This window comes from Adiantum capillus-veneris, chromosome 15 (genome assembly GCF_014529385.1).
Source record: "Adiantum capillus-veneris isolate H3 chromosome 15, ASM1452938v2, whole genome shotgun sequence".
Classification (NCBI taxonomy): domain Eukaryota; kingdom Viridiplantae; phylum Streptophyta; class Polypodiopsida; order Polypodiales; family Pteridaceae; genus Adiantum; species Adiantum capillus-veneris.
Window position 1 is genome coordinate 159,177,228 of NC_140945.1, and position 12,619 is coordinate 159,189,846.

A 12,619-nucleotide genomic window follows, 5' to 3' on the forward strand; every position below is an offset into this window, starting at 1 on the left:
CGTTAGTACATTGCCAGTCACTATGCTACACACTCTTTGACTACTTTTACTCAATTAGATCATGTGAGACCTAAGATAGGGGTATGATAGTTTTCTTCATTGATTGTCGTATAAGCGTAGAAAGGGGGGTTATATTCCCTAATATGAGTCGTATATAGGGGTTTTATCAATGTTGTTCACTCGCAGGTGGCGTCTTGTTTTGTATATAGAGTGCATCCCCTGGGTGCCTTGGTCAATATCTATGCCAAATGTGGTGCGGGATGTTGTCTTTTGGAATGCTATGATTGCAGGATATGCCCAACAACGGCCGCGACGGGAGCTCTGTGCTGTTTTCTACAGGTGCTTGAGGAGCCTACTATTCGGAACGGCGTTAACTAGTTGCAGGATACATACAACAGGAGCAGGGCCACAAAGCTCTTGGTTGTTTTCAAGGGATGCAAAGCAGGGGCCTCTCTCCAGATGCAATCACATACTTGTGCATCTTGTTGTACGCAAGATGCCAATATGGGCTTGCAAATTGTCTTTAATAGGGGTTGTTGCAAAAAATTGTCATGCTTGGCAATGCCTTGGTCGATATATATGCTAAATGTGGTGCACGATATTGTATCTTGGCATGCTATGATTGCACGATATGCCCGACAAAGGGCCGCACCGGGAGCTTTGGGTTGTTTTCTGCAGGTTCTTAAGGAGCTTACTATTCGGAATGGTGTTAACTGATTGCAGGATACACATAATAGGACCAGGGATGGAAAGCTCTCGGCTATTCTCAGTGGATGCAAAGTGAGGGCCTTTGTCCAGATACAATCACCTATGCATGCATCTTGAAGGCATGTGGCTCTATGCAAGATCGTGATATGGGCTTAAAAATTCGCTCTGATATGGGTATGGAAAAAAAGATCTGGTCTACTTTCACCAGATGCGAAGTGAGGTCTCTTGGAGTACTCTGGGTTGCTTTAGACAAATGCAAAGTGAAAGTTTCTCACATTGAGATTGTTGATAAGGGATTGTTGGTGAAGAAATATCGTACTTGGCGGTGCTTTGGTCTACTTGTATGTCAAATGTGGTGCTCCCACGAAACCAAAAAAAGCTCTTCATGGGCTTTCCCTCCGGAATGTCATCACCTTGAAGGCATTGATTGATGAATATGCCCAACTTTATTGTGCTAGGGTAGCTCAAGAAGCGGATGCAAACAAAAGACTTTTCTCCAAATTTATTCACATATGCTTGCACCTTGAAGGCCAGTGGCCTTATGCAAGCTCTTGACATGGGTCATGCTTGGTAGTGCTTGGTTGATATGTACGCCAAATGCGGTACTATCATGAAAGCATGAAAAGATGAAAAGTTATTGATTCTCATTCTCTCTGGAATGTCATCACCTGCAAGGTGTTGGTTGCAAGATATACCCAATATGCCCGTCACAAGAAAGCTCTTTGACTTTTTTTACGGAACCTCTTTCCCCAAATACATTCACCTATGCTTACACCTTGAAGGCATGTGGCCTTATGAAAGACTTTCACATGGGTATCAGAATTCACGATGTGATTGCTAGTCAACGTTTATTGGGGGTATGATTTCATGCTTGGTGGTGGTTTGATTGGTATGTATACAAAATGTGTTATCCTCACAATGACACAAAAGTTTCTTAAAGGGTATCCTTCTTGGGATATCATCACTTGAGCGGGTTAAGTGCAGGAGAGACCAACATCACTGATGCAAGGAAGTGCATTGGCGATAGACATTCAATCGTGCGATGAGTAAGAATTATCATTTTTTGATTTTTGACACTGAGAACGTAGTTAATGAACGCACTAAAAATTGCACGCTGTCGTGGGAATGGCACGTTCCCTTGTGTTATAAAAATTGGGGTGGATTGTGCAAAGGCCCCCATGCAAGGAGACTTGCATGTTTTCTTTTTTTTGAAATATAAAAATGAAACAACAAACAATTAATAACATTGACATCTTGTATGATCATAAACATTGAGCTTGACAAAACTCTAACCCTCCTCGTGGTTTTGTGCATGGTATCCCTCTGAAGCACTACGACCGGTATTCCATTTTTGTGAGGTATATCTTTGAACCACGACAAATTGGCATCGCAAACACACTCTCATGTTAAAAAATCTAACATGCTTTGATAAAATCCTTCTCTCTCTCTCTCTCTCTCTCTCTCTCTCGTCATTTTCATGTCTCTCTTCCCAATTAATAAATACCATAGACATAATTAATAGCATCAAATAATCAAAATATTTTCATTTGAGAACATTGAAATGGCATATATAGTTTCCAATATTTTGCACAATCTTCATTCGATGCGGACGCAGCTAACGAAGCACTCTAGTTGGATAGACGTGTATAGAGAGGAAGGCGAGACAAAAGATCTCTCGGCGGATCTCTTACTTTCGATACCATACCCGAAGGCAGGCTTCGTGGTTGAGAGAGAGAGAGAGAGAGAGTTGTGCTTCCGCTTTTATGAGAAATGGCAGTGGGGCTGTTTGATAGTATGGAAACAGAACTTGGGACGTGCCCTCTTGTTCGTGAGGCAAAGCTGTTTCCGCGGGCCTGTCAACTAGGAGTCGCAAATGTAGAGCTGTCAACTAGGAGTCGCAAATGTAGAGGGTTACAGCGTTTGGGTTGTCAAGCCCTGGAGAATATTCATTGGCAATCTCTTGGACGTGCTGACAGATATTCATCTGTTGATTGCCTTTGAGCTCTTCTGTAAAGCACTCAGCATGATCACTGAATTATGCAAAGCCATCTTGTTCTTTCAAATGCATGGGTGAGCTTCCTGTCATTGAGAAGTTTATTGGCTTCGTTCAAACTTGCAGGAGAGAAAAGAGCCTCACCAATGCTCACCGGGTTCTGTTGCTTATTCAACAGAATGGACTCGAAACACACAAAGTGCTCGGTAACTATATCATTCCCATGCTTGTAGAATGTGGAAGCATGCAAGAGGCCCAAGAACTGTTCGCGAAGCTTGTCCATCGCAATGAGCATTCATGGACGTCTTTGATTCAAGGCTGGGTAGAACATGAAGATTTTGAATGCGCTCTGCATTTATTTCAGAAAATGCAGGAGGATTCTGTTTGCTTCAGCATCTATACATTCCAAGCTGTCTTAAAAGCTTGTGCTGCATTGAAAAAGCTAGACAAAGGGAAATATATACATGCCAAAATTGTCAAATATGGCATTGAGAATGATTCTTTTATTTCTAGTAGTTTGGTGGACATGTATGCAAAATGCTTCTCATATCAAGAAGCCAGGCATTTATTGTCGGTTGCAACACATGGGGATGTAGTTGTTTGGAATGCCCTTATAGCAGGGTATGAAGACAGTATGGATGCGTTAGACTGCTTAGACACGTTGCGAAGACAGGGCATCTGCCCTAATGCTGTCACATTCACTTGCTCTTTAAAAGTCTGTGGCAACCTGGGAACACTAAGCATCGGTCAAGAATTACATGCAGAGGTCATCAAGAAAGGGTATGAAAAGGACTTTCGTGTGGATGGAACATTGTTGCATATGTATTCAAAATGCGGATTGCTCGCTGAAGCAGGGCATGTTCTAAGTGTGCTGACAGTGAAGAGTGTTGTTTGCTGGACATCACTGATTGTGGGGTACGCTCAGCATGGTTATGGCGAAGAAGTATTAAGGTGCCTTCAACAAATGCAACTTGAAGGCACGTGCCCAAATGCCATGACCTATGCCTGCTGTGTGAAAGGTTGTGGCAATGTAAAAAGTATAGAAAGCACCCAAAACTTGTACATTGAGATTACCATAAAAGGTTTTGATAGAGATCCATTTATCAGCAATAGCTTGCTGGATGTTTATGGAAAGCGGGGTCTTTTACAAGAGGCAGGTAAAATATTTGACATTCTCCTGATCCGTGACATTTTTTCATGGAACGCTCTTATCTCAGGCTATTCTCAGCATGGACTTGCTGACAAAGTCCTTCTCTCTTTCAATCAGATGCATGCCAAGGGTGCACTAGCCAATGCTGTTACTTTCGTCTTAAGTATGAAGGCATGCTGTGCAATTCAAGATCTGCCAAAAGGACTAGAGCTACACATGGAAATAATGAAAAGGGGCATGGAGAAAGTTGATTGCATTGAAACTAGTTTGATGGACATGTATATAAAGTCTGGAGCATTTGAGGTGGGATCTCAAATGTTCAATGAGCAGATGGTTCATGATGCAGTGTCATGGACATCACTTCTTAGTGGGTATGTTGAACAGGGACATGGTGCTGAAGCTCTTGAATGCTTCATGCAGATGCAACAAGAGGGAGTGTCGCCAACTGCGATCACATATGCTTTTTGTCTTAATGCATGTACCTGCTTACAAGATTTCACTACAGGCTGTAGACTCCATGGCGAACTTATCAAACTAGGCTTTGACACAGATCAGTTTGTTGGAGCTTGTGTGATGGGCATGTATACTAAATGTGGTGCCCTGGAGGAAGGTCAACTCGTTTTTGAGAAGCTGAATGTCCGTGATGAATACGCTTGGACTGCTTTAGCTGAAGCATATCAGGCGCATGGATGGCCTGAGAATTTATCAAGGTGTTTTAAGCACATGGAGCTTGATGGAGTTTATCCTAGTAGTAGTACATTGGTCTTCATGTCAAGGGCACACAACAGCCCAGGTTCGAAGGACTGGGGCTTTGGAGTGCACACTTCACTCATCAAAAAGGGGTTTGACAATGATCTTTGGATTGCAAGTGCTCTGGTTGTACTATATGGGCATGTTCTCTCTGTTGCAGAGGCTGAACAGCTTCTTAACAAATCCTCATGTAGGAATGTAGTCTTGTGGACTGCATTAATGACTGTCTTTGTAGAACATGGACAGTTTGAGAAAGCACTGGGATGTCTTGAGACCATGTACCTTGACAACATTTCCCCAAATAGTGTTACCTTAGTATGCAGTTCAAAAGCGGCAGGTGCCCTTGGTGCTATAAGCAGTGGCCAAGCCATACATGTTGAGATGATAAAAAAAGGATTGGAAACAGATTGTTCCGTTGGAAATGCTTTAATAGACATGTATGCAAAGTGTGGCTACCTGCTTGAAGCACAAGAGCACTTTGAGAGGCTGCCACTTGAAAGTGCAATATCTTGGACTACTCTAATCACGGGCTTTGCTTGCCAAGGAGACAGCAACAGCGTCTTTCAGCTACTCGAAAGGATGGAGAACGAAGGAATACGACTAGATGGGGTGTCTTATCTCAGTGTTCTTGTTGTTTGCAGTCATGGCGGTCTCATATACGAAGGGTTACTGTTTTTTGATACATTTAGCAGGGAGGACAATGGTGTAGCATTTGAACACTTCAGCTGCATCGTCGATCTTGTGGCTCGTGCAGGTCAATTGGAAAACAGTGTTGTACTGCTAGAAGAGATGCCTTTCCAACCAAATGTGGTTGCATGGACAACCATGCTCGGTGCTGCTTGTAGATGGCAAGACGTAGTGCTCGGCAGGCAGGCCTTCAGAAGTTTGATGGGCCTTGATTGAGGGCAAGGCTGCAGCTTGTCTACTGAGTGCTCGTGCTTGACATTGATGCCAAAGCTGACCATGAGCTATACTAATTTTTATATTTTTTTTCCGAGAAAAAGATCCTTCTGTTAGTTAATGAAAACTGCCCATAGGGCTACAACCACCTCTGCAAGAGAGGGCTACAACAAACATGATGGGGGAGACTCTCCCAATGAAAAAACAGCATATATACAATGAGGCTAAATCAAGAGATGGGAGGAGGGAAGAGCCACACAGGTGGACGGTAGTGCCATCTGAGCACACCCTGGACTATGGTGTAGAAAGGCCCAGGGCACCAGAGTCGAAGGAAAGCCTCGCGGCGCTCCCGCATGCATGCGGTCGGAGCTGCCCTGTAGTCCCTCGAGCTGTCCTCTGAGAGTATGGATCAGCTCTAGCCAAAAGTCACGAACAGTCTCTGCTGGTGGCACAGTGCGAGCCTAAAAGATGCGGAAATAGCGGGCTTGCTAGATGAACCAAAGTGTCAGGCCACTGATGAGCTCCCAGCACTCCTCTCTCTCACTGCACCCCCTCCTGTGGAGTAAGCTCTGTAGCAGGCTGGAGTGTAGGTCGCCCCCCTTGCATCACTATCATCCTGTTGGTGGAAGATAGCTTAAACTGAAGTGCCGGGCCCATGAGGGTGGACCAAGCCGCTGCCCCCTAAGTGTACTGTCGAGCCGTGGAGAGAGCAGGCATCAGCCGAAGAATTCGTAGCCACACTTGTTGGGCCGAGGGGCAGTCCCAAAGACAGTGATGTTGACTCTCCACCAAATGGTCACAAGCTGCACATGGGTTCGAGAGACCACTATGCACTAGCCAGCTCCCTACTGTTGTAGCTCTGTGTGCGACTAGCCACTGAAACAAGGTGACTAGCCTCAGCTGTCTGGATTCCCACAGCCTCTCCCAAAAGGCTGCCAAGAACTCAACTGTGAGACCCTCCTCTGGCCAATGACGTGCTGCAGCGGGGCGGGCCTCTTTCTGTGCTGCGAGTATATGACGTCCCCGTCGAACAGTGTACTGAAAGAACGGGACTCCTGGGTGGTCTGTAGAAGAGAAGGGGTCCCTACATAGCCACTCACCAGGATCCCACTGTACTCGTGCCAGTGGACAACACTCCCAAGCCCACAGCCTCCAGTGTCCAGTCTCAAGAGCTGTTGGGTCAGGGTCTATGACGCAAGTTCTCTCGCAGATGCCCACTACTCGGATCCTTTGAAAACAACACTCTGCTACCTGCGGGGCCTCTACTGCAACTCGCTGAAGTCGTTCCTCACCTTGCAACTTGAAGAACAGGGTTGGGACAGTCTCTGAGCAGGCCTTGACTGAGACGAGAATCTCTAGTCGTGTGAAGGCTCCCATCCATTGGAGTGCTACTAGCTCGAGAGACGTGAGCCACTCAACTTGAATTGACTCTGCAATGTCTTGACACATGCTCTGCACCCCTCTCATGCCCTGTAGCTTGAACCCCTGTACCTCCTCTGACAAACTTGTGAACTCTAGCCAATCACCTAGAGAGCGCGTTGGACCTGTTGCCATGGGACCCAAGGAAACATAAGGCCGACTACCAACCAAGTAGCCTCTCTGAGTGCTAACCATGGGATTCCAGATAAGGGGCTATCGTAGGCACTCCTCCGTGCAAGTAGGCTGTCTCTGCTCCAGGCCTCGCCGCAAGAGCTCCCAAGATCGAAGCAAGCTCACAGCGAAGCGATCCTCCAGTCTCCTGCTCAAACCAACTCTGCGCATCTCTGTAAAGATCCATCTGGTCGAAGGTTACCAAGGGCCTCTTGACTGAGGCACCTTGGCACGAAGCTGTTGTAGCAAGAGCTCCTTTCAGGGCTCCTCACCTGGAAGTTCTCTGACGATGAACTTCCCAAGAAGGGCTCTGCTGTGCTGTGCTGTGCTGGATCAATGATCCCAAGCCCTCCCTGAGAACAAGGAAGCGTGATGACGTGCCAAGCCACCTTGGCTTGGGCTATCTGAGTGTCTTGTCCTTACCAAAGGAAGTTCTTGATCAGTCTCTCTACCTGGTTGATACAAGAACTCGAGAAGATCCAGCAGGAAGTGATGTACCACATAGTCGCCAACAACACCTTGTTGGCAATTACTACTCTGTCAGCCAGAGAAAGTCGTGTTGAGCTCCAATGTAACAACTTTCTCCTGATGGATAGGAGAAGGGGAGTAATCTGCTGCTCGGGAGACAAGTCCAAACCAACCTGACAACCCAAGTACCGAATTGCAGTCCCTGGGGGAATCCACCTGAAGCCCTCTCCTGGCATCCAATTTGGCATAGGAGCACTACCAACCGAGAAAGCCACAGTCTTTCTCCAGTTGATTAGTACGCTCGATGCATAGTAGAAGGTCGTCAAAGCCTGCTCACATCTATGAAGATTGGCCTCCTGGCCATCTAGATACAAGGCTAAGTCATCGACAAACTCAACGTCCAATAGTTCATCTCCCCGAATAGGGAGTGCTAAGCCCCGTAGACCAACCTGTTGTGACACCAAAAATTTGCTCATCGCTTCCGCATAGAACAGAAAGAGAAAGGGGGCAAGAGGACAACCTTGTCTGGCCGAGCGTGTAAACATGAAGCGATCGCCTCTACCTCCTGCCAAAAGTACTTGACTGGGAGCCTGTTTGTACAAGGTTGACACCCCTCTGATCCAAGCATCTGAGAAGCCCATCCGTAGAGTGCCCTCTAGAAAGTCCCAGTCAACTCTGTCGTATGTCTTCTTAAAATTGAGAAGAAGAATCACGAGGTCCTCACCACGGAGCCGTGCCAGGACAGAAGCCTCCCAAAAAGAAAAGATGTTGTCAAGGATACTGCGTTCCTTGACAAAACCTGTCTGGGTCCCATGTATAAGGCTCTCTAAAAGTGGCTAAATCCTCAAACTCAGAGCCTTGGTAAGAATTTTGTAGGCTGAGTTGAGGATGGTGATGGGACGCCACTGTCGAATCTCATCCAAGGAGCCACCCTCCTTGAGAATGAGGTAAATCAAGCCCTCACTCATGCTATCAGGCAACACTCTTGTGTGCAAAATGTACTAAAAAGCACTACAGAGATTTGGGCCAAGCATGTTCCAGTACTCCAAGAAAAAGCTGGGAGTCAACCCATCCTCACCTGGACAGCTGCCACGCGTGAGGGTCCTAAGAGCCGTGTGCAGCTCTTCAAGCTGAAGTGGCATCTCTAGCCTCTGACGCATCTCCTCAGTCACAAGACAAGGCATCTGTGCCCAAACTTGCTCCCTGCATGTATCCTGCCGCTTTGACTGGGGCTCTGCAGACAGTAGCTTATGGTAGAAGTCAGTAGCAATTGCACGCATATCCTTGGGCTCATAAGCAACTGACCCGCCGGGCCTCCTCAATTGACTGACCTTGGCATGCGAGTGCCGAGGTCCCACTGTCTCAAAGAAAGCACCAGTCACTCTGTCACCCACCTGAGTCCACTGAGATGCCCGGCAGAAAGCAAACTCATGTCGCCTCTCCTCTGTGCTAGCAAGCTCCTATCGAGCCTGCTGTAACTGCTCCTCCAACCAAGGACTGTCTGGATGCTGCTCCTGCATCCTCTGTAGTGAAGCAATGCCTCGTTTGAGACGCTGCTCCGCCTCTCTCGCTGCAGCCCGGTGAGCCAGAGACTCCTGAAGAAAAAAATGGCTGATCTGAGCTAGGCCCGAGGCCACTCTGTCAGCAGGAGAATCCTGTATGTCCATGCTCTCTGTCCAGAGAGCGTCTACCCTCTCTCTGAGTGCTGAGTCCAACAAGACCCTCTCTCGGTTGTGGAGCATCGTGCTCCCACTCCTCTGCCTGTCTGCCACTGTAAGGATGAAGGCAAGACTGTCTGGGGGCCTCACAAAACCAAAGTGCTGCCATGTATTCGAGACCCTCAAAGTCACACAAAACCTCTCCCAGAGCTATACTAATTTTGTGCCCAAACTACTGGTAAAGCACCTTGCAGGGCACGCTTCAATCAAGTCAGCTTTTTAATTTGGTTGAAAAACACAACGATGAAGGACCCTTATATGACCCTGTGGGAACCAAGTTTTTGTGTTTAGTATCATTTCACGCTAGTGGCATGATTCTTGAAACCACATTGTAGTCATCACATTGTATGCCAATAATGACCCACTAAAAAAAAGAGGAGAGTAAAAGAGCCAATTTAGAGACAAAAAAATTTGAACTCCAAGTTAAAGACGCATACCCCCAATTTAGGGACCAAAAACTCGGAATATTTTTAGAATCTTGCTTATGTGTCAAGTTGTGATTTGTTAGAAAGAGTACCATTACCTGGCCTTGAGTGTCTTTAATGCTTTGAAAAGCCTCAAAAGTAAATTTTCCCAAATGGAGCATTAAAAAAATTTCTAAAAAATATTGAGCTTGGTATCACCCGATTCACCTTTTCATGTGGATTCTGGTGCAATGGCTAAATATTCAAAATGACAAAAGCTACAAAATCCCTTCCAAAATATTAAAAATGATTATTTTTACACAATGTGTCTCAAAACTGGGCCCTTTGCCCCAAGGCTATTCAACCAATGGTAGCTCTAGGCTAATTCAATCCAAAATTTGCATAAGATGCAAGATAACGTATTTCGCAGAAGTTAGATACACAAATACTTCTCTTCTTATCTTTTCGCTTCAAGATGTAGTGTTTGTAAATTCAGGCATATATTTTGAGTTAAAATAGATGATTCCAAGTTTGTGTTGCTGCCCATGGCATACATAGAGCTTGTGGTTTGAATAGTATAGTGAAATCGAATGGAATTTGACAAGCACGAAGAGATAGTGGAAGAGTTACCTCTCCAAGTCCTGAGAGCGAATGAAACTGAGACCCTTGTAGATAAGGGACTAAATGTTTTGATTTTCATGGTCAAAGGTAGGAGTTAGTTGAAGCTAGATGTGAAGGCAAAGAGAAATTAGTAAATTCCCAAGTTGAGCTTATAAAGGAAAATGTAGGCATGTATGATCATGTGGTTGGACCTCATAGTTTTTTGGCCAAGAAGCCTAACTTAAGGTTCTAAAGCCTCCAACATGAGATTTAGTGCTTAGTGCCACGGCTGATGTAATTGAAACATCGATGATGGAGAGATAAGAATACAATATACCGCTTATAATTTGCTTGATGCAACGCATAGTTTTGTGGTGCAAGGTTGATAAGACCGGTGTGCGCTTAAAACTTGCAATGGTTTTAAATCATGTTTTGTGAAAACTTTGTGCCTTTAGATAAGCATAGATGTCATGCTATCTTGATGCGTGTTTTTTCCTATCACAAAAATTTGTCTATTCAAGAGCATATAGACAAACATAGAAAGACCATTTTAAAGTTTTGGAGCATATCCTAGATTTTTTACAGATGTATAAATTTTCTTTTGGATTGAAAGAGACATTGAGGCCTCTAGTGCATTAAGAGAAATGCAATACATTGAAAGAGACCATTGAGCTTGCTCGTCTTAGAGGATTGCAAGAATTTCCCAATGGTGCCTAGAACAAAATCCTCTTGGAATAGGTTTTCTTGTCCTTGAAATACTCATATCCTTGTGATGCAATCTAGGAAAGGATGTAAAAGGAGCCTCATATGATTTCAAATCTCTCATACATAAAGAAAAAGGTGTCAACAATGGAAGAGAGAGCCCATAATCACTTAGTGTTCACTTCACAATGGAGAGAAAAGGCTATGAAAGAAGGTTGATGCTATGGATTCACATGGGATTACAAATTAAAAGGATGTCCCAAGGATTCCATTTTGGATGCCTCCACACAAGGATATGGAGCACAATATAAAGAATGGCTGGTACATGAGCCAGAATTGTATGATGATATAATTCATGGTTTCATTACCTTGATGGTACATAAAAATCACTTTAAATTACTTTTGCACTCAACTAGATTTGAGGTTTAGCGAATACCAAAAATTTATATGGAACCTCTTTAGAAGAAAGGTCGTGATAAATTTTTTTATATGATTTCCATGGTATTCCACATGTGGGCCATCGTGGCATAGAGAGTTAGTAAAGAGAAAATTTTGGTGGCCTAATCTCAAGTGAGCAGCCATTAAGTGTATCTAGCAATGACTTAAGTGTCGAGTTCATAAAGCACAAAGAGTTGACTTGCCTAGTTTGTGAAATCCTAAACTTTGGCAAAATATATCCATGGATTTCACTGTAGCAAAATCAAGAACTACTCAAAGAAAAGGTTGCTATCTTGGTAGTAGTTCATCGTTTGAGCGACATGGCTCATTTCATTCCGACAACCGAGACTATGGAAGCTCCATGGGTGGTAGATTTGCTCATTCAAACCGATTTATAAAGCACGGATTGCCTGAACAGTTAGAGAAAAAAAGTTTGCATGTAACCTATGGTGTCAAGTGTATGCCAAGCTCAATATTACTTTCAATATGAGTAGTCTATACTATATATCTATATCTATATCTATACTACATATAATGCGGCTTATAATTTTTGAGCTCAAAGAAGGCATCCACATGTTCGTTTCTCCTTCTTCTGCAAGGAGCACTGCACGATGTGCTCACATTTAGTAGGCCTACTGTCCGACAAGCTCCATGTTTGCGCAGTGTACGTGCGCGAGAGAGAAACTAGAGTGAGAGAGAGAAGTGATGTCTACGAATGATGTTCACACATTCAATGTGTGTGCGTGTGCGAGACTGCAATGAGTGTTGTCCAGTGTCCATGTTTGCACACTGCAGTGTATGTGTGTGTGAAACCTGAGAGGAAGAGAGAGACTTGTTGTTGTAGCACTACATTTGTTGCATGATACCCTTGATTCGTAACTTGTTTGGGTTCATGTCTGGCAACACGCCACGCTGCCATCGACCTCGAACACCCCCCCCCCCCCCCTTTTTGACGATTGAGATTCCTTTGCTTTTCATGCCCCACTTGGGCACCCTAGATGCCATAAACAAGACTTGTTTCTATAAATTGTTAAATAGTCCTAAGGAGCATGTTGTGAGAATGATAGGCAAATCAAGGGAAAGTTCGGACTGCGCGAAGCCGACGCAGCCTTGCAAGTTTGGCCAAGTGGTGTTGTTCACATAAAGTGGAAATAGTAGTTTTTTAAAATACTTTTGCCAAAACTTCCACGAGTTGCGT

General features: G+C 44.7%; 2 protein-coding genes across 2 annotated transcripts; one reads left to right on the plus strand and one right to left on the minus strand.

Annotated features, from left to right (window-relative positions):
• Positions 1-2,319: 2,319 nt before the first annotated feature.
• Positions 2,320-5,508, plus strand: LOC147441754 (pentatricopeptide repeat-containing protein At2g39620-like). The gene is made up of 2 exons (XM_086483276.1): positions 2,320-2,778; positions 2,880-5,508. Exons 1-2 carry the CDS (start codon positions 2,746-2,748, stop codon positions 5,502-5,504), a joined length of 2,658 nt encoding a protein of 885 aa, XP_086339402.1. The 5' UTR covers positions 2,320-2,745; the 3' UTR covers positions 5,505-5,508.
• Positions 5,509-6,176: 668 nt separating this feature from the next.
• Positions 6,177-7,640, minus strand: LOC147441755 (uncharacterized). The gene has a single exon (XM_086483277.1). It carries the CDS (start codon positions 7,113-7,115, stop codon positions 6,183-6,185), a length of 933 nt encoding a protein of 310 aa, XP_086339403.1. The 5' UTR covers positions 7,116-7,640; the 3' UTR covers positions 6,177-6,182.
• Between the last annotated feature and the right edge of the window lie 4,979 nt (positions 7,641-12,619).